The sequence below is a fragment of the Onychostoma macrolepis genome, chromosome 22 (genome assembly GCF_012432095.1).
Source record: "Onychostoma macrolepis isolate SWU-2019 chromosome 22, ASM1243209v1, whole genome shotgun sequence".
Lineage (NCBI taxonomy): Eukaryota > Metazoa > Chordata > Actinopteri > Cypriniformes > Cyprinidae > Onychostoma > Onychostoma macrolepis.
The window spans coordinates 19444248-19467438 of record NC_081176.1 but is presented as its reverse complement, the minus strand read 5'-3'; the positions used below and the strand labels follow the sequence as shown (position 1 = coordinate 19467438).

The following is a 23191-nucleotide window of genomic DNA, read 5'->3' as shown; positions in this document are numbered from 1 at the left end:
TGATGTTTTTTTGTTGAAATAACTGTTTATTCTTAGTTTTTTCTTATCAGTTTTGTACATGTAAGGGATAATCAACAGCTAGCTGTGCATTAAATGATTTGATTGCACGACGTGGAGGCGAAGAACCACCCGGCACACAGCGGAACATGATTAAACTGACCAGGAACTACCTGTGCAGTTAAACTAATTTAATCAACACCTGCCAGCCAATCAGAATCGAGTATTCAGACAGACCATGGCATAATAGGGTTGTGTGTTACACCTAATGTTGTTAAATGAATGTTTATTGCATTATTTCAGCTTCATGTGTGTAACCATGATTGTGTTTAGTGTTTGTGTGAATGACACTGTGCACCTTCTATCTTATTATTTAAAAGCTGCTTGTGATGGGCTTTGGTTCATCATGTGACTTTCTCATCACCACCTGCATTTGGTGGTTATCAGTGTATTAAAAAGGTACAAAACAGATTTCAGCACTTCAATAGATTGGTATATTAACATTATATCAGTTAATGAAATTATGGTATTTAACTGTAAATGTAAGTTAAAACTGTAAAACCTAAAATGTTGCTACCGTATTTTTTACCGTAAATTTTACGGGGGTTTTTTTTACGGTGTGGTTGCTTAAAAGTTCCATTAACAATTCTTTTAGTAGTTTAAATTTAAATTAAGATTGAAAAACTACTAATAATTCCTTTTGATTTAAAGAATTTATTTTTTAATATTAATTTTTGCAGAATTTCATATTATAGACCTTTAAAAAATATTAAAGGTCTGTAAATACATTTAAATGTGTTCATTAAAATACATTTTACAAATAGTAACCAAAAAAATAACATATTTCATTCTCAAACTGGACCACTGCAACAGTCCTTGGTTTCTTTTTCGTCTGACTTTAGTAAAATTAATTGATTTCAGTAAGCGAGAGCACTCTGATTGATTTTTAAGTGTGTTTGGTTCACTCAAAAGAACTGCTCATAGGATCATTCATTCAGGAATCACTGGTTGCGCTGTGTGTTTTTGATTCACTCAAACTGGTTCATAAGAGTCATTTGTTTGGGAATTGAATTAGAATTTGTTTGGGTATATTTTTAGTTCACTGACAAGAACCGCTCATGAGAATCATTTACAAAATACACTGGTTGCACTGTACATTTTTGATTCACTAAAAATAATGATTGGCTCATGAAAATTGACTCCTGCATTCTACTGTGAAGGTGTACATTGTTTGGATTGTGATGACTCGTGTGATTCCTGGGATTGGGCGTCTAGATGTGCCAACTCTTTCCCTGCTTGAAGTCCGCTGACACTTTGACTCTGTGATAGTTCTACCACTGCGCCGCTTTGATACAGCGGAGCTCTGCTTTCATCCCAGCATGTTTTCTCTGCATCTAAAACCTCATTAATCCAGCCATGGGTGTTTTATACTCCAGGCAAAGTGAAGATGATCCAGCCGCCCTCTGCCTTTGCCCTCTCTGGAGCCCAGGAGATATACTCAGATGGTTTGTAGGCTAGAGGCTCTCGTTTGCCAGCTGTGTCTTAATTGATTTTGCCCTCAAGCTCGGGATGAGGAGAAGAAATGGTTGCAGGCAGGTGGACTATTGGATATAGAGTATGTGTGTCCATGCATGTACCCCACTGACCCAGGTCTAATTTTATGTGTGGATATATTTATGTGTGGAAATACAATGATGAGAGTCTGAGAGGCATTTAAAATGAAAATTGTTTTAGAGCTAAAGAATGTTAAAGGTTCCTCTGCTTAATACTAGAGAGTCTTATTTGTTTAAAACTTGCTCAAAAATGTAATCTTTACATTTCTTCAGGGTTTTCTACATTTTAGTAACCACAAATAGTACGTTTCTAATAGTAAAGTTTATTTATTTAAGCATTTTTAATAGATTTTATATATTTAATTATACTTATGCAAGAATAAAATTTAATAACATATAAATGCATGCATAAATAAATTACTGTATTATTAAAGCTATGTTATGTCTCAAAGCTAAGTTCATCTCCATTTGTTTTTTTTTTAGTTATTATGAGATATTTAATTAGTTTTTCTCAGATTATATAGTTATATATTAATATTATATTGTTGTGTTTTATTATTTAAAACAAGTGCTTAAATATTTAATTTAATATTTTGTTTCTATAACCACAAACTTTACAACTTTATTTATTTGTTTGTTTGTTAAAGGTGCTGTATGTAGGATTTTGACTCTACTAAAGCATACAAATACCATAATACGTTTGCAGATATTTAAGAAACATGCTAAATTAACATGCTTGTTTATCTGAAAAACAATGCTACAGTCAGTTATTCTCCTTTGAAAATGTGTATTCCGGCCCGGACCAATTGTTTACCCAATTGTATTTCGGCACCGCGGGTTGCCAGTTCCTGGAAAACACAGCGTATTTAATTGTTTTCATCGTCATGTGCGCTCCTTCCTGTTGATGTCGTTAATCTGGCAACCTGCGTGTGCGTCAAGTCTGAGGAGGAGGGGCCGGGTGAAAATAACCGTCTCCAATATTTTGAATTTGGACTGCAATACCTAGTTCAACCACTCGGTGTCAATCCTACATACAGCACCTTTAACATTTTTGTATATTTTATATATTTATTTATATTTATACAAAAACTGTTATAAATATGTTAAAAAATGCTTACATAAATGCTATATGCTATACTCAAAACTAATTTATTCTACATTTATGTATTTATTTTTTGTTTAGTTATTATGAAGTACATACTTCATATTTTTATTCTCATATATGTTACATATTAATTATATTTATTATATTGTTGTGTTTATTTATTTATTTATTTCAAACATATGCTTAAATATTGAATTTAATCATTTGTTTCTGTAACCACAAACTGTACAAATTTATTTATTTATTTATTTGTTTAAGCATCTTTAGTATATTTTATATATTTAATAATATTTATACCAAAACTAATAAATGCGTAACAATTACATACATAAATGATATTTTGAATGAAAGATGAAAATTTATGAATTAATTTTTTTCAGTTATTGTTTTGTTTAGTTATTTAGTTATTATTCTTTATTGTATTATAATGTTTATTATATTATGTTGTTTTTAAAGTATGCATTGCACAGTAAATAGTTAAATAAAATTTAAATAAATCTTTACTTTTCTTTTTCTATGTTTTAGTTACCACAAACAGTACAGTAAATATGTTATTTTTACCTGGTGGTTAATAGATGCATGTTGGAAATTGCATTTATGTTGGTAAGCATAGCAACAGGAATCAGGATTAAGATCATTGTCGCATGAAAAATCACAACAAACATAAATACTTTAGTTATTTATGTTGTATTTTAGATCAGAAATATATCACATAAAACTAGTGTTTTTAAAATCTACAAGATACAGTACATGACATTTGGCTTAGGGCCACCAAAAACAATTTGAGTTGCACAAGATGAACCTCAACAGATTGGAGACTGGAGATTTCTAATAAAAAGCTGATGCCCAAGTCATTATGTATTTTGCACGCTGCTTTTTCACAGTTAACTTTTATGGCGCATTAACTTGCAAAATGACATTACGAAATGTTAAGTTTACCATCACAGCTGTCATGCTGAAATATCTGGACATATGCCAGTTATGTTTATGCAAATGTGCTTTGTATGGCAATCTGGAAATTGATTTGAGTTATACTAGTGTAAATCACATTAATGTGGCTAATACAAGTCATTGTTCTTTAAAATGAATACCAAAATACCAAAATATTTGATCATGACAGAAACCATGAGAGAAACAATACAGGTTAAATTATAGCTGTATGGTCAGTTCTTGAATTAACATCTTGAAGAAAGGCTCAGAAAATACATTTTCAACACAAGCAGTTGACTAATTCCTCCCTGTGAACACAAAGATTTGATATTCACAGCTGGTCCGAATTCTTTTTTGCACAAACGTGTTTGTAAAAAGGGTCCAACTCATTATTATAGTGATTTCAGTCCTAGTATTGTAGTTCATTTCAGAAACGCCAGCAAGACATGTTACCTCAGTAATTGGAAATATAGTAATGTTAGGACATATGTTAGTTTGAAAATAGAAAAATAATGAGAACAAAATCGCGACTTTCTTGCGTGCCGTTTTATAGAACCTGCGGTACTTTCTCTGCTCTAATGAAAAGGTTAAAAAAAGCAAAACCAAATGTGTTGTTTCTGAATTTCATAATCTCTCTGTCTCTGTTTGTTCTCACAGATATTGATGATTGTCAGTCCAATCCATGTCAGAATGGAGGCACCTGCATTGATGAGATCAACTCTTTCGTATGCCTGTGTCTTCCCAGCTATGGTGGAGCAACCTGTGAGAAAGGTAATAAAATAACACATATGTGCACTTACATGCAAATGATGAAATATATTGCATAAAAGAAATTATGAATGTGGGGGAAGTTCCTAATCTGGTTGTGATCTGGAATAAGCGGCATCTTTTTAAACAAATCTTTTTTAACATTTTAATTGTAGTTGTTTAGCTTGTTTCATTTTTATGTGTTTTTGTCATTTTAGTCATTTAAATTTTTATTTCAGTTTTAGTTTTAGTCATTTTTATACTTCAACTAATTTTATTTGTTAGTTGCCAAGGCAATTTTTTCCCTTATTTTGATATATCAAGGGATGAATGGATGAAAGGATCAAGAGATGGATGAATGAATGAAGGGATGGATGGATGGATGGATGGATGGATACATGAATTAAAGGATGAAGGGATGGATGAATGAATGAATGAATGAATGAATTGATGGATGCATACATGAATTAAAGGATGAAGGGATGGATGGATGGATGAATGAATGAAGGGATGGATGGATGAATGAAGGGATGGATGGATGGATGGATGAATGAACGAACGAACAAAACAAATGGATGGATGGATGAATAAAGGGATAAAGGGATGATGGATGAATGAAGGGATTGATGAATGAAGGCATGAATGGATGGATGAAGAGATGGATGAATGAATGAATGAATGAATGAATGAATTGATGGATGGATACGTGAATTAAAGGATGAAGGGATGGATGGATGAAAGGATCAAGAGATGGATGAATGAATGAAGGGATGGATGGATGGATGAATTGATGGATGGATGGATTAAAGGATGAAGGGATGGATTGATGGATGGATGGATGGATGGATGGATGGATGGATGAACGAACGAACGAACGAACGAAACAAATGGATGGATGGATGGATGAATGAAGGGATAAAGGGATGATGGATGGATTAATGAATGAAAGGATGAAAGTATGGATGATGAATGAAGGGATGGATAGATGGATGGATAAATGAAAGGATGGATGGATGAATGAAAGAACGAATGGACGAACAAAACAAATGGATGAATGGATGGATTAATGAATGAAAGGATGAAGGTATGGATGATGAATGAAGGGATGGATGGATGAATTAAAGGATGAATAGATGGATGAAAGGATGGATGGATGAACGAACGAACGAATGAAACAAATGGATAGATGGATGGATGGATGAATGAAGGGATAAAGGGATGATGGATGGATGGATGGATTAATGAATGAAAGGATGAAGGTATGGATGATGAATGAAGGCATGGATGGATGGATAAATGAAGGGATGGATGGATGGATGAGTGAATGAAAGGATAGATGGGTGGATGAATAAAGGGAAAAAGAGATGGATGGATAAATTAAGGGATGGATGGATGGATGAAGGGATGGATGAAGGGTTGGATGGATGGAAATTGCCACAAAGTGATGCTAGTTCAAATTAGCATTTATTTAGTATAAATTAGTACAGCTATATAGGAATTAATAGTTAATTCACAGTTAATACACAGTATATGTTCACTGTACAAAAATATTTTGTACACACACACACACACACACATATGAGTTGATACTTCAGTAGCTGAGTAAAACACAAATAAGTTCAGGTCCAGGCATTTACACTGATGGCAATAGGTGCAGATAGCCCAGGTAAGTCCTGTCAAACTAAACAAGCTGCACCTGTACTGAGATGCAGGACATTTAATTCTGGTGTAATCCAAGCAGTGTCAGACCTCCGCAGCATGATCGCTTTCTCCAGCCTGAATGTGTTTGCTGTACCGTCCTATGGCCTTACAACCAAGCGTTCAGCTGCAGGGCAATGAAGCATGGGCGATCAATCCCGTCCCCGCCGCGTGAGAGAGAAAGTGAGTCAGAGAGAGAAACAGGAGTGAGAAAATAGAGGAAGCAGTGGGTGGAATGCGCTCATACTTGTGATCGCTCTGGTGGAGCGAAACGCACCTTCACCCGAATCCTCCCCTTCAAATGCAGCCCCCAAAGACAGCAGAGGGGTGGGGGGAAGCCCTCCCATCATACACACACTTTATGTCTTGTAAAGTGGGCCTGAGGAGTGGGAGCAGTAGACTGGAACGGGTCCATGGCTGCCCTTCTGGTGGTGAGAGGATGTTCATTTTTGGGTGAACTATTACATTAACATGCAGGACTACTGTCAATGTGTCTGTAGTCTTCAATTTATATTTTATTTTGTACCAGTGCTTCATTAAATGCTTGATTCTGATTGGTCACACTTTGTAGCAAAGGATTATAGAGCATAACAGTTGGGGTCCAGATGTAAAAATCCCAAGGATTTTCTTCCAGAAGAACTGATTTTTAATAATTTTCTAATGACAGCTTTAAAAGTTGCAGTAAACACTTTAGTACCTTAGTCAATATACAGTACATTATTTTTATACTTACAATCAACAATTTTAAATCAATGGTTTTGTTTTTGCAGTTTTTAATTCAATTATTTAATTTTTAATTCTTCATGGAAATTAAATAAATATGTTAAAATTATTATACTTAAAATCAACAATTGTAATCAGTGGTTTTATGTTTTTAGAGTTTTGAATTCAATTATATAATTTGCAATTCTTCATGGAAAATAAATATATAAATGTTTAATTTGTTATTGTTATTGTATATAACGGTGTATATATATATATATATATATATATATATTGTTTTATAACTATTATAAATAATTATAAATAACTTGTTTTTCCTTTTGGAAGTACAAATGCCATTCATTTTCTTCAGAAGAACTTACTTGTAATGAAAACCCAATATATTAGTTTATAATGTAATATTCAAATAATAAATTAAAAACCAGTTCAGTTCTTATGTGGAAATGCTTAATTTCTTTTATTAAAAATAATAATAAATAAATATATATTTATAAGAAATATGCATTTATATTTAAATGTTGTGAAATGCATTATACACAGTACACAATACAATATTTTAATATTGCTTTTAGTTCTATTATCAAAAACTTTAAATCAGTAGTTTTATTACAGTAGTCAATTTTACAATATCATTTGCAGTGCTTAATGGGAAATCATTTTTTGCTTCAAATCAGCATTTTTAATCTTGTGATTCTTTTTTTTTAGAGCGAGTTGGTTTGACTCTTATATTTTATGAATTCTTGAAGATTTTTTGTTTAATTCCCATTGAAAATGAATAAATGTGGTGGAGAATGCGGGCACATGCTGTATGTTTGGAAATGTACTAATGCATATATTTGACATTTTTGAATGGTTGCATCACCACCTTGTCACGATTTCTGTTCAACATGAATATGGTTATTATTTCTCACCTGGATTGGTGTTTTTAAATTGCATCTTGAGAGCACCAATCTGGATGTTTTTGTGCGTGAACAGTGGTTAATGTACACCCGCACACACCCCTTCAATAAGAATGATCAAAGAGGTGCTGAAGCCCATGTCAGGTTAATTTGTTTGCTCGCCCAGTCTCCGGTGTAATGTGATTCAAAGACTGTCTGTTCTCATCACAACCACATCAGTCCTTTGAAGCTCACCTGCCTCCACCAGAAACCTCCAGTTTCCATGGCGACCACTAGTGATGTCAATACACCTACAACACCACCAAACCGGTTGGGTTCAGAGGCCAGCTGTTCGATGCGCACCGTAATGTGTGTATCAACAGACCTGCTGAGCCAATTAATCTGTTATGCTAATTGCAACTCTTACGGATGCTCAAATTGAGGTAAAAGCATTTCAAAACACATTAAACCATTGCATTAAAGCAGCAATCCCTAATGTATTTTTGTGGGACAATAATCCTCAATTGTCTTTAACATCACTTAATTTCTGAAGAAATGTAGCTTTTAGCACCTGTAATTTTGGCCCAAAAGCTTCCCTGCCGGTTGTTCCCTCTCAATCTACTCATCTCAGATCTTGAGGAGTATGTGTACCTGGCAATTTCTGCTCAATTTGCTTTGTTAAAGTCAAGAAACTGAACAGAAGAAATTCATAAACATGCATGGCATGCTCCAAATGTCTTCTATTCTTCACGTGGAGCAAATCATTTGCGAATTGAATAAAAAGCTGATTAGTGTGTGACATGCTTAATTAATCCCAGCGCTGCAGAATGCACTTCAAAACGTGTTTCATGCCACTTGCGTATGTTAATATCGCGCACTTGTTCAGTTCTATATCGTTTCTTTTGAAATCCCAATCCGTGACGCAAATATTTGTTCGGAGAGAACAGAAAGTGCCTTTGGATAAAGGTGCAGAGTCCCGAGCGAGGATGAAGGGACATTAATGCCACCCGTGGCTCGCAAGTCACATTTCAAACGGCCTGCGAAAACTCCCGAGCTCCACGCACACACAATTTCTGCATATATCTCTCCCTTCCTGCTCATAATTTAGTGAGTGCGAGCAATTCCCACCGTATCTGCCTGACTGTGAAGTATTTGTTAAGTCAAATGTGTGGGGAAGATTTATGAGCCAGAGTCATGCCTGATGCTTATTAACTTAGGCCCACCACAAAATCATTTTGTTGTCGTAGTCGGAGTTTGTCCTCGTTCTAGCGTGATGCCGCAAACATCTCAGCCAATGTTGTTGTGTTTTTCAAACAGCCTTACTGGTATTACGATATAATTATTTCAGAGTTCACCCGGGGTTGTTATTTGTTTGTTTGTTACAGTGTAAAGGAGCAGTGACTTCACAGGCAACTTTTTACGTTTATAAGAGATTTTTTTGTAAAATTGAATGATTTCATTCTTTCATTCATTAGTTTGTTTGTTTATTAGAAAAATATCTGTAAAGATATACATAAATGTACAATATGGATGTACATTTGTATATTGATTGATATTGATTCTTTATATGTGACGCGTGCTGGCAAAATGAGTCGGAATGTCTAATTTTGAGCGATTGATTGATTTCAGTTATTTTTTTCCAAAGGGTGTGCTACCAATTATTAAGTTACCAATATTTGTTATTAAGGTGCCAATACTTTTGTCCAGTGCATTTTTTGGGTTCTGTGTGGAATTGTATCAGATTTGACTTTTCTTCTCTGTTTTTTTGTGTTGTTCCAATGCAAACAAAAAATAAATAAACGTGAGTACCAAAACATTTGCAACTGCAACAATTTTCTGAGAGAAAGGTTGCATTTTCTGACAGAATTGCAAGGGTGCCGATATTTTTGGCCAAGACTGTATATCAGTGGCGTTCCGTCCATATAAGCTGTGAATGCGCCGCATACCCAGGCCTTCTGAGAGAATGAGTTCACGGGCTAATTAATATAAACATGATTATAAGTTGATACCTTATCATTTGAGATGTGACTTAAAGAAAATCTACGTCAGTGACGGAAGCTTCCGGGTAAGTGGATTCTCCACAGCTTTGGCGCCCCCGCTCTGTGGCTAGACTCGTCAGGATTGTAGCACGTTCTTTTTGTTTTGCTGGTATGCGGCTGATTTCATGCGCGAGGTAAGCTGTCCGCGAAGCGCTCGCCCAAGTGGAAAAATGCGCTGTTGCTGCCAGATCTCGATTGCCGAAATTTACATTGTATTTGATGCAAAACTAACCCGACAAAATCATATGAAAAAAAAAACAAAAGCAAAAAAAAACCATCATAACTGTATATTTTCATGCTTTCTCAAGCAAAGCAAATTTTGAAAGTCCACTAAAAACATATCTGGTCATAGACAATATTGAAGATGTTATTGTCAGCATGACTAAGGAAAAAAAAAAAAAGTTTATAAAAATGTATATAAAATTTGAAATAATAACAATACCTTTGTTTTCCTTATACTTGTGTTGCTTACAGTTAAAGTCATTCTGTGATTTTATTGTTGTTTTTGCAACGTTACTTGGCAATATTTTAAAGATATTATTAAATATTAAAGATAATGATATTTTTTATCATTTATTTATTTTATTTTATTTTTGGGGGGAGATTTTGCATGGTCTGTTATTGTCATCCTGGTGGTAGTTTAAACTCCTATTCACTGGGAATAAAAAAATAAATAAAAAATCATTCAGTTGATGCAGAGACATATAGACCGAGGGAATCCCCCATCTCCCCACGCTCTGAATATTACGTATCATAACGTAACTACGTGTGGACGTTATTTGGCGGTTTTTACTTGGAAAATCAGCTGTTTTCTAGCATGCTGCATTCGAGTAACTATGGATAAACCTGAAACGATAGAAGAAGGATTGGAGATGAATTTCATTAACAAATAGCCTAAGGTAGGAATGTGCATACTTTTAAATGGGAGTCTTAATCTTAGCACTCAGCATACCCTGTTAAAAAAGTCACCGCTAGCTCTACATATATATAACTTGATTAATTATTCATGCCCCAGTGCATAATGGTAGCACCAGTATCAGAAAAGTTGAGTAAGTTTTACGCTTTTATTTATACACTGAAAAAAATGGTTCATTGAATTTACAAAATTTTTTAAGGTAAGTGGTTGCAATCAATTTATTTTAGCTACATTCAAATAAACAAATTTTGCTGAAAGTTAGTCAACTAAATTTGTTTATTTAATTGTAGGTAAAATAAATTGATTGCAACCACTTACCTTTTTTCAGTGTACAAGGTTGAATTGAGTACTAATATAGAATTTTTGTTTTTGTTTGTTTTGTTTTGTTTTGTTTTGTTTTGTTTTGTTTTGTTTTAATTATTGCCTGAACTAACTTTTATCAATTTAGAAATTACACCACATAATCATTTTTATCAGTGTACTTCATTTAATACAGTTGATATACAAAACATAGTTTTGTTACCTCTGTAAGACTTTCTGTTAGACGGTGGTGAGTTCAGTAGATGCATCTGAAAACCATCAGGTTCCACAGTTTGAAACCATCATGTAGTCTCAATCCATTCTTTCAGGCTGGAATGCTGGATTGGTCAATATTTATAATAAATATTTGACAAGTTATTTTTGTATCTGGCTGTGTTGACTCTTATTGAGGACAGAAAACACATATTTTGTAAGAAAACAGAAGAAGCAGGAGATTGCACCCAACACTGTACCTCTCAATATGAGATTAGTCTAAAATAAAGCATATCGATACAGCATGTTGTGAAATTGGTAGCCAGATATTTTTACTCCACATATCTGTGGCATTTTCCCCGTCAAGCTCTGATTAATTTCTGTCCCTAAGTTTGCCTACCGGAGAAAATGACTATTGGACTATTGGACTATTTTCTTTTATCTTGGGAGAAGTTTTGTCAAGAGTAGCAGATTGATTGACAACTGAAAAAAGTGGTGGGCATGTTACATGCTGTGTAGTCTAAGCTGGAAGCAGGCAGACCTGAAAGTAATCAAGACAGACAGTGAGTTGTACCACTGAGGTCCTGCATCAACTAATATTGAGCACAGCCAAATTAATCACAGTCTTCTGGGTCTTTAGATAGTGTTTGCACTAATGAAGATTTCTTAATTATAACATCACATCAACAGGAGCGTGTGGTGAAGATTACTAAACACGGGTGGTTGAGCAAAGGTACAAACTGCTAGCTTGTCTTTTTTTTATCAAGGGTTTTTTTTTGTTTGTTTTTTTTTTTTTCTGAATGTGACTCAGAAACTGCCATATACGAATTGCCATATATATATATATATATATATATATATATATATATATATATATTAGTGTTGTCATAGACGCGTTGATGCAGGCTATTCATTTTTTATGTTTTTTTTTTTTTCCAGTTTCTAAATATAGAAATATTTAACGCAGTTCACGCTGGGACGGAGCTAGGGTTGGCCACCCCACTCACAACCAACGTTTCCATATATGGAAAACAGGAAGTTGAAGTTAAATATTCCATATGTGACCCTGGACCACAAAACCATAAGTCTTAAGTCGCTGGGGTATATTTGTAGCAATAGCCAAAAATACATTGTATGGGTCAAAATTATAGATTTTTCTTTTATGCCAAAAATCATTAGGATATTAAATAAAGACCATGTTCCATGAAGATATTTTGTAGATTACCTACCGTAAATATATTAAAAACTTAATTTTTGATTAGTATTATGCATTGCTAATAGTTGTATCTCAGCCAAATATTGTCCGATCCTAACAAACCATACATCAATGTAAAGCTTATTTATTCAGCTTACATATGATGTATAAATCTCAATTTCGAAAAATTTACTCTTATGACTGGTTTTCTGGTCCGAGGTCACATATATGGAAAACAAGATGTTGTAGCTAGAGCATATTAATGAGGTTTAAGGTCATATTTAACTTCATAAGCAGTTCTCAGTTAGTTTGCTGTTTGATAACAGTCTCAGTGCTGTCTTTGTAGGGCAGGTTTTGAGTCATTACAAAAAGTCAATTACAGCACTTCTAGTAAGACAAGTATTTTTTAGATTAAATTATTAACATTATCGAAATTGTTCTGCAGAGTTTTATGGCACAAGTCCACATTATTTCCACATTGGATTAAATAATGAACATTATCGAAGTTGTTCTGGAGAGTTTTATGGCACAGGTCCACATGCATACGCTACCTAATAATCTGTAGCAGACGCACTCAGGGGGGAGAATGAAGTATTCATCAAGCTTCAATCTTCATGCATCAGAGAGCCACGGCGTGAGAATTTTTTTGTTTTAGGTTACCAATCAGGGCTGTGAGCCAGTGGAAATTGCTCCCTTCTGCTGGAGGAATATGAATGAGTGCTGCGGAGTGCTGGTGTTAGTGAGGCAGCTGGAAAAAGAGGAAGACATTATAGGAAGACTTAGCCGCACTTGGCAAACTTCCCAAGTCTTGTTTCAACAAAGCAATTGTTGAAGTTTGGCACTAAAAGTGCACAGAATTCCTAAAACTTTGTTTGCAAATACATTTTGTTCTGTGAATGCCTCCCTGCAGCAAAGAGCAGCTTGAATTTCCAGGCTGGGTGGTGATGGTTACTGGAGGTTTAGTCTGGATCACAGCAATGCTGGTCGTTTAGGGTTCCTGTGGGTCCATAAAATATCTTAAATAGGTTTTTTAAACTTTAAAGCTGTAAAACAAAAAAACTGCCCATGACATCCCAAAGGTCATCTTATGTTAATTATATTAAGTTTTAGTAAGGGGTTGTGCACCATTCATCCTTGAATTGACTTTGAAAGATATTCATACTGTATGAATTAGAAATTGTGAATTAAAAAAAGCAGGATTTATCAAGACCAAGTGTGAATGTTTGGAAGAGAGTTTGACAAGATGATGGATGGATGGACGGATAGATAGATAGATAGATAGATAGATAGATAGATAGATAGATAGATAGATAGATAGATAGATAGATAGATAGATAGATAGATAGATGAAAAAATATTTCTTAACTTCCATAGCAAAATCTATGCTTATATGCATTTGAAAGTGTTGATGGGGAAAAAAGTCATTTTCTTGCTGTGCATCAATGTTCTGTCAGCCGTGTGAGTAAAAAGAGAAAGCAGTAGACTCCGTTGAGCATTGCAATTTGATCAGTCCAAGAGACCGGAACCACACTGCGTACAAGCTTCTGGATCCATTCACGACTGTTGACGGTGTATTGTAATACAGTGGGAACGCGTCCAAATTGGTGCGCTCCAGCAGAGCCTGCCCTCTTATCTCCAGTTGCAGGAAGAATAGAGATGCTGGAGGCATTACAAGTCACTGTTGGCATACCTTGGCACCCGGCCCGGAATGGGAATGGGCGTTTGTCACCGGTCCTCCACCTGAAAGCCTTCGCCCCAAAGCCTAGTGGGAGTTGCAATGCTTTGAAGAAAGCAGCCCGACGGTGTTCAAAGCAGATGATATTGCTCACCGCAGGCTTTGCTTTCATATCCCATGCTCATTAAACCGGTCCTTCTGCAAATATTTGCAAAGAGAGACCTATGGAAGAGTGGCCAAGTGGAGTTTCTTTCTTCTTTGAGAGGCTCAACTGGTAAATCATGACCCAGAAATGGCTTGCAGGTCTGATAGGGTCAAGCAGGGAAATCAATGCTAAATGTAAATAATAAAATGCAACAATCATATATATATATATAAGTAGGACAGGAAAACAAACTAAATTTTGTCAACTTTCATAATGGAGAAAATGTTTTTTTATATTTATTTTGCAGTGCAAAACAAAAAGCAAAAAAAGCTAAACAAAAACAAAGCAAAACAACATAAAAAAGCAAAACAAAAAGCAGAGCAAAGGGAAAAAACAAAATAAAACAAAAAGCAAAACCAACCCAAACAAAAAAAAAAACAGAGCAAAACAAAGCTCAACAAAAGCAGAGCATAGCAAACAAAGCAAAACGAAAATAAGCAAAATAAAAAACAAAACAAAACAAAAAGCTGTGCAAAGCAAAATAAAACTAAAAGCAAAACTAAAAGCAAAAGGAAAAAAAATAAACAGATCAAAGTGAAACAAAAATCAAAGCAAAAAGCATAAATATATATGTCATAAACTATAAATACAAGTTTTTGTCAGAGCTGTGGTACAGTACGTAGTGTCTTGTCCACTGTCCTGTTATTTTAAGGCAAAGAAAAAAGGCAATTAAAAAGTAAATACAAATATATTAATAAAAAACTCTTCTTTGAGAGGCTCGCTGGCTGTCCTGGCCACTTACAGTTTATCTGGAGCTCCTTTCAAGCGTGACACGCGGTCGGTTGGCACGTTTTCCTGATTAATGCGTGGCAAGTGAATGAGCAGCAGTTAAAAATAAAAAGGGCAAGTGCTTCCAGCTGAGTGATTAGGTCATTTATCCCCATCACAATGTGATATTTTAGTGCTGTGGTTTCGAGACCCCTGATGATGAAGTATTCGGGGGTTTGATTTTCAGGTGTCGCCATTTCGTGAAACACATTTTCGCTCTTTGCGAGAATGAAGGCCGTAAACAAGCGTAAGTAGACACGAGAAGCGATAGTGAAGATTACTGTTTCGGCCACCTCATTCTGTCTCGGATGATGTAGCCAAGATCATCCGAGAGCGAGGAGTAATAAGCACACTTTCACAGATGTGAATGTGATGGAGAGAGAACAGAGGGCCGAGTGCTGGAACAAGGAGCGACAAACATGTTGCCATTTCTGTTCGTGTACAGACACTATCCATATCTCTGGCAGGGAGATGCATGCTTATAGCCTCGACAGTACGGGCTGTTGGCACACTTGATTTAAAGGGGCTGGCGTTTGTTAAAGCTGATGTGAGCCGAAAGCACTCTGGTTTCATGCGCTCACGCTCACAGCCACAAGGTGCATCAGCTTGGTTTATCGAGAGCAATTACAGGCTGTCCGTGGGGAGCCCATTACAACGCTTGGCTTTTACGGCTCTGCAACTGGTGTAGGATCCATCCAGGATCTGATTTAGGATTTCCTAAAAAAAATTTAAAAAACACTAAAGACCTCTGCAAATTAAAATTTGTTTTAGTTTTACATTTTATTTAAATTTTACATATTTATAAGTGAAAGAGATTGTTTGAAAAAATAAGCAATGAGATCAAAGTTTTGACTGAATTTTGCAGTTTATTTGTTTAGCTAGCTAATTTATGACAACAGCATTCTCAGCACTGTATACCAACCAGGGTTTTGGTTTTAAGTTGTGACTGAATATATTGTATGTTTAGTGTCATGTTTTTAATTGTAAATTAAAAGCATATAAAAATAAAATAAAATAAAAAATTTAATTGTAAATTAAAAGCATACAAAAATTTAAAAATAAATAAAAATAGTTTAAATATTTACCATGAACTGCATAGGTCCCACATTATGCCTAATTATTGAAACAGACTTATGTTTATAGTTTGTGGTTAGTTTGTTTTGTTTTGTGGTTTTTTGTTGTTTGTTTTATTTATTGAATAAACTGTTTATCCTCATTGCAATTGAACCTTTATTTATTTATTTATTTATTTGTTTGTTTGTTTGGCTTTTTCACCTTTAAATGACTTTGAAGTGCAAAAACAGCAGGTCAAATATCTGTATTTAATATAGTCTGTTTTTTGTTTTTTGTTCATACAATCTAAAAAACACTGGGTTAAAAATAACCAAATTTGGGTTGGGTAAATATAGGACAGAACCCATGTCGGGTTAATTTTACCCAGCAAATTGGGTTGTTTATTTAACCCAGCATAATGGGTTGATTTAACCCAGCTAATGGGTTTATTAATTTTTACTTTATTACTAGCTTTTTTTACTTCATACTAGGGGTGACCCCGAATAGTCGACGATTCGATGCTTCGATTCGAGGAGCCTGATTCGACTCCCAATCTCACAGTCGAATATTCGCGGGGTGTTATGATCATGCCATTTTGGCTATATGGGGGTGCTCAATGTCTGATTTCACATAGAACTACCGGTTTTCTCCCAATAAGTTAATATACAGCCTATTATGATAATGCTGTAAATAAGAATCTGAAAAATAAAAGCTTTAAATAAATATTTTAACGTGCGTGAATAAATCCAACCACCCCTATAGATTTAAGTTTCGCTTTCCACAATCAGTGACCTACAGAGGAGCATCTTGGTGGCAAGGATTTAAAACTTTAACAAGACTCAAACTGACACAGGCAGAGTGAAAGACTGGATTTTTTTTCGATCAGGTAGGATGCAAGTGATTTCAAAACATTTCAGCTGGTTTATATATATCGTGTTCATATTATTTATCTTGTAAAAGATGCATTTGGTTGAGTCGCTGCAGTAAAGTGCTTCATTGTATAGTGATTCTTCAGCACGCAGGACAAACAATTATGCAGAATATTAATAACTATGACTGAGACTGTCATATACACATAACATTATAATGAGAACACTATTATAATAAAACGCTGTGAATTTTTAGAGTTTAGTTCCCGTGTTTCTGCACGTTGTTGCGTCAAGAATGCGTCCACAAAAAGGAGTTCAGAGCCGCGCAGACACGTTCATGCATCGGGGCGTTTTGTGCATATAGCCTATAAGTTGTTATATTAACGTTATGTTGTATAAATAATGAAGTGTATTTTATATGAGATAAATGAGTTAAATCCCATTGATTAAAAACCTGCTATCAAATGCTTCATTCTACCGGTCATTCAGCGCGCGCAGCTCAAAACAAAGGCAGAACATTAATAACTGTCATATACATAACGTTATAATGAGAGCACTATTGTAAAAAATGTTGTGAATTCTTAGGGTTTCGCTGACGTTTAATGTTAACTAACTTTTAATCAAAACATAAAACATATTCACTCCGATTGTATCTGCGAGGCGTCCGCTACACATTTTCCCTGTGTTTCCATGGCTTTCCTGTAGCTCAAATAGTAGAGCATGGCGCTAGCAACGCCAAGATCATGGGTTCGATTCCCAGGGAAAGCAAGAGCTGATCAAATGTAAAAACTGTAACTTGAATGCAATGTAAGTTGCTTTGGATAAAAGCGTCTGCTAAATGCATAATGTAAATGTGTTAACGTCAGTAATTGTCACTGTGGAATGTAATGTATTTTGCCCCGCCCCCAAACATATGATTCGACTATCAGTCGACTATCAGCAAGATTCGAAAATTCCGATTCGACTGTGAAAATCCTTAGTCGGGGACACCCCTACTTCATACATTAATGTTTACAGATTAACTTAAATCCTCTAAACGTTTCTAAAATACTCCACACAACCACTGGTTTGCATGATAACTTCCTTTATTTTCCTTTATTTATCATTCACAGCATTGTATATATCGTTTTTAATAGGCTATACATATTGCCTATATTTAAACTCGTTTAACAAACATTAGAAGTAAAAATTAAATATTAAATAGAAGTAATTCACAGCTACAGAGTTTATAAATGAAGCATTGGGAACATTTGTTGAATATAACTTTTAAGATCAAATTTGACTTTTTTGGTAAATTTTATATATTCTATAAAAATATACAAAAACACTATTATACAATAATTGTACAATTAGTTAATAGTTAAGTTCTTTACAAACTATTCTGGCATGACAGTACACAAATAAACCACAACATTAACACTGATATTATAACATTTAACAGAAGCATATATGTGTGTGAAAGAATGTGAGCATGTGTATGAATGACAGAGTGTAAACTCCATTTCTACTTAACACAGAACAAGCATTTAACATAGTTTTTACAAATTATACACTTACAGTTTGTTTCATGGTCCATGAATACTGATCATGCATCACTGCCAATTTTCATGATCGCTTTAGCATAATTGATGTAGTCATGAAGAAGCCCCATCAGCACAGCAAAGGCATGTGGCATCTTTTACATTATCCAGGGCAGCATCCTCCTTTAAAACCACTGTTGCATCAGTTTGGGGTAAAAGTCATTCTCCTCTTTGACCAGCATTCATCCCAATCACCGCCTGTTCTTCATCAGTGGCCTAAAAAGAAAAAAAACATTTGAAAAAAGAAAACATTTAATTGAACTATCCATTTTCAGATAGAGGTGCATCCACATCAGAAAGGATAGGTAAATAGTCTTTTATCATTTCAACCACTTTGTGTGGTTGTTTAATGTCCGTCTACCATAGCGCTCTAGAATGCTATAATGGCAGCACTAGTGTGAGGGCATGTAATATTGTTTAAATAAATATAATGCTTTCAGAAAGCTACTTCTTTACTTAAGCATTAAAACACACATGACATTCACATACCTCACAAATACGTGGAGGGCTGCTCTTTAAAGGGTTAGTTCACCAAAAAATGAAAATGAAAATGGAAATGAAAATTTACTCTCCCCCATTTTGTTCCAGACCCATACAAACCCATGCAATTTTTGGAACACAAATAAATATATTTAATATTCCCTTAATTTTTGTCCAAGTCCGGGAGACCAATATTTTCTTCTGAACAGACATGTTCGCTATCATATAATTTAAGATTTATTCATATATTGAAATGGATTACTTCTACAATAACTCTGTATTTATGAAGCTTGAAAATACCGATTATCTAGACTCTCAATGGATTAACAAAAAATGATGAGAGAAAATTTTAAATATATTCATTTGTGTTCTAAAGACAGACAAAAGTTTTATAGGTTTGGAATGACATGAGGGCAAGTAGATGATTTTTTGTGTGAACTATTCCTTTAAGAAAGGAAGACCAAGAATGATGACTCTCCAAATCGGACAACTGCAAAGTTAGTTTGAGTTCTGCAATGAAAAACACAGAAATCAATGGTTTACATAAAATATGAACACGTAATCATACTGTTGTTGCATCAAAATGTGAAGTAAACAGGCAGGAGACAACAGAAACATTTATTTTCTAAAAATAACTCACATCAATCTCAAAAGAATGATGCTCTCCTATGTCTCTGGCTTAAAAAGATATCATGATAGAATTATGAAGTTTACTTGCTTTAAACTGTCTTTCCCTCTCTTCTGAAGAATCGCCTCCTCCGGTCCTCACAGCTCACACGAGCAGGCGTCTGTGTCGTTAACTCCCGGCGCGGGACTCAACAAGTCTGAAATATTACATGCAAAACATTACTTTTAACAATTACCACTTCAACAGTCTCAAAATAATTATGCTAACTTAGTCTTTATTACATAATGCCATTTCCTTTAGGAAACTACATTCAGTTCAACCACGAAAAATAAGATAACAAATTAACATGTAAACACCTCAAAAAGTGCAGATATTGTAAAATCTTATGTAAATATGACATAAGACACTCACGGACGTTATATTAAAAGTAAGTTACCTCTTCCATTCAGTAAAAGAGGCCGTTAAGACCTCCGTTTCTGAGACGAAAACCACGTTTTTCAATATTCAATATTTCAACCTCAAAATACTCCCGGACACAAACAATGAATGATGACTTTACATTTTTAATCTTTACTTACCATAATGTCTTTCACTCGCTTTCATCTGAAGACGCTGAGAAAATGGCGGCTTCTCGCACTGGTGTCGTCCGATGTTAACGTGACATGCGTGCTCTCTTTCACGTCCGCGTTCCCAATCAAGGGACCAGTTAACCCAAAATTGGGTTAAAACAACCCAACGTCCTTACCCAGCGGTCTCAACCCAGCATTTGGGTTAAAAAAATAACCCAGGATTTTTTAGAGTGTAACCTTTCACATCAAAATATATACTGGAATGGAATCAAAAACCTATATGGGAACCATTTTAAAAGTTTAGAAACTTTTATTTTGCTGCCCTACCCATATCTATGATTATTGCATTTTATTATTTGCATTTAGCATTGTTTTTTCCTACTATTCTTGGCCCACCAGTTAAGAACTATTGTTACATTAAACATTAGCTGTTTCCTTACAGATTAGCTAACGCTGTTCATCCTCCTTTGGGAAACATGACGTGTGTCTCTGTTCTAGCTTTCCAGCAGCAGCGAAAGAGCAGCCAGTCTGTTTTCTCCCTAGAGAACAGAAAGCAACTTGAATGCCAAAGCGTATGAGACAGAATCGTGATGCTTTTGTTCCAGGCAGTATTTTCTTTCAGGTTAAGCTGCAGGCTAGATCCCTCTGACTCAGGTTAAATGGGGCAGCCCTCAAAATTAAGCTCTGAATCTTTTGCGTTGGTGATCTTCAGGGAATGCAAAAATGTGGAAGTGGAGTTTACAAAACAAGAAATGCCATATATTTAAATGAGAAAGTTTGTTTTATTAAATTGCAATCATTTCAGCTCTGCTTTCTATTTGAATATATTTTAAAATGTAATTTATTCCTGTGATCAAAGCTACATTTTCAGCATCATTACTCCAGTCTTACTCCAAGTGTAGCAATATACACTATACCATTCAAAAGCTTGGAGTCAGTATATATAGAAATTAAAACTTTTATTTAGCACACAAGTGATGATAAAGACATTTATCATGTTACAAACGATGCTGTTCTTCTGAACTTTCTTTTCATCAAATAAAACCTGCAAAACCTCAGCTCTTTTCAACATAATAATAATAATAATTATTATTATTATTATTATAAATGTTTTTTAGCAGCAAATAAGAATATTAGAATGATTTCTGAAGGATCATGTGACTGGAGTAATGATGCTAAAAAGTCAGCTTTAAAAGTCAACTTTGTTCCTAATAAACTGTTTAACTGCACTCACAAGTGAATCTCAAGTTATTGTGTGTGATAGCTAAATATATTCTTAATAAACTACAGACAAAAAATATATACATTTATTTTGTCCTCATATTCTTTCTTGTAACTCTTCCCTCTCAGTCACAAACCTGCCTGAATGGCTCATTATGCAGCTCATTATGCGGGCCTTTGTCTTCTCAGGTGTGAATGTGAAGGTTGACACCTTCTCGCATAGACCCTTTCTACTCAAAAATTGTCTTACAAAATTTAAATCAATATATTGTTTTCTGTGAGCAAGTAAACAAGATGATTTTCATATCATTTTGAAGCAAAAACACTAGGCTACAAGATCCAGTTCTCAAAAGTCAAATGTTCTGTATGTGTTTTATGGCGTTATTTCAGTGACTTCAAAATTGTAGTTTTTCACTAACCACACATAAATGTTTCTTTCTCGAAAACACAATCATGTACATAAATGCTGCTAACATATTACTGTAGCCCAGTTTGTGCCTTTAGACTTTAGCCATTTATATATTTATAAGCAACTGAAAAAAGCACAAATGTCAGGGCATGTCAAAACTTCTCCAGGCCCCCAAAACACCCTCAGACCCCAGAGGGTTAATAATATCCACTGGCAGGTGAATTAAGAAAATTTACTGACTAGAAAAAGTTCTTGCATTTTAATTTTATATATATATATATATATATATATATAGTGGTGTGAAAATTTTTTTTTTTTTTTTGCATGTTTGTCACACTTTAATGTTTCAGATTATCAAACAAATTTAAATATTAATCAAAGATAACACAAGTAAACACAACATGCAGTTTTTAAATGAAGTTTTTTATTATGAAGGGAAAACTAAATCCAAACCCACATGGCCCTGTGTGAAAAAGTGCTTGCCACCTAAACCTAATAACTGGTTGTGCCACCCTTTGCAGCAACAACTGCAATCAAGCGTTTGCGATAACTGGCAATGAGTCTGTTACAGCGCTGTGGAGGAATTTTGGCCCACTCTTCTTTGCAGAATTATTTTAATTCAGCCACACTTGAGGGTTTTTGAGCATGAACCGCCTTTTTAAGGTCATGCCACAGCATTTCGATTGGATTTAAGTCCAGACTTTGATTTGGCCACTCCAAAATTCAGAGGTGGACTTGCTGCTGTGTTTGGAATCATTGTCCTGCTGCATAACCCAAGTGTGCTTGAGCTTGAGGTCACAAACAGATGGCCGGACATTCTCCTTCAGGATTTTCTGATAGAGTGCAGGATTCATGGTTCCATCAATTATGGCAAGTCATCCAGGTTCTGAAGCTGCAAAGCAGCCTCAGACCATCACACTACCACCACCATGTTTGACTGTTGGTATGATGTTCTTTTTATGAAATGCTGTGTTGGTTTTACGCCAGATGTAACGGGACACACACCTTCCAAAAAGTTCAACTTTTGTCGCATCAGTCCACAGAATATTTGCCCAAAAGTCTTAGGGATAATCAATAAATTTTATGGCATATGTGAGACGAGCCTTTGTGTTGTTTTTGGTCAGCGATGGCTTTTGCCTTGGAACTCTGCCATGGATGCTGTTTTTGCCCAGTCTCTTTCTTATTGTTGAATCATGAACACTGACCTTAATTGAGGCAAGTGAGGCCTGCAGTTCTTTAGATGCTGTTCTGGGTTCTTTTATGACCTCCTGGATGAGTCGTCTTTGTGCTCTTGGAGTAATTTTGGTAGGCCGGCCACTCCTGGGAAGGTTCACCACTGTTCCAAGTTTTCTCCATTTGTGGATAATGGCTCTGACCATGGTTTGCTGGAGTCCCAAAGCCTTAGAAATGGCTTTATAACCCTTTCCAGACTGATACATG

General features: G+C 35.0%; 1 protein-coding gene across 5 annotated transcripts in view; it reads left to right on the top strand.

Annotated features, from left to right (window-relative positions):
• The window catches only part of ncanb (neurocan b), a 181223-nt gene that overhangs the window by 138402 nt on the left and 19630 nt on the right, over positions 1 to 23191 (top strand). For all 5 annotated transcript variants that reach the window (XM_058760549.1, XM_058760545.1, XM_058760547.1 and 2 more), the window contains one exon: positions 4243 to 4356. In XM_058760549.1, coding sequence (XP_058616532.1) covers positions 4243 to 4356 — 114 coding nt within the window. The remainder of the gene's footprint in view (positions 1 to 4242; positions 4357 to 23191) is intronic.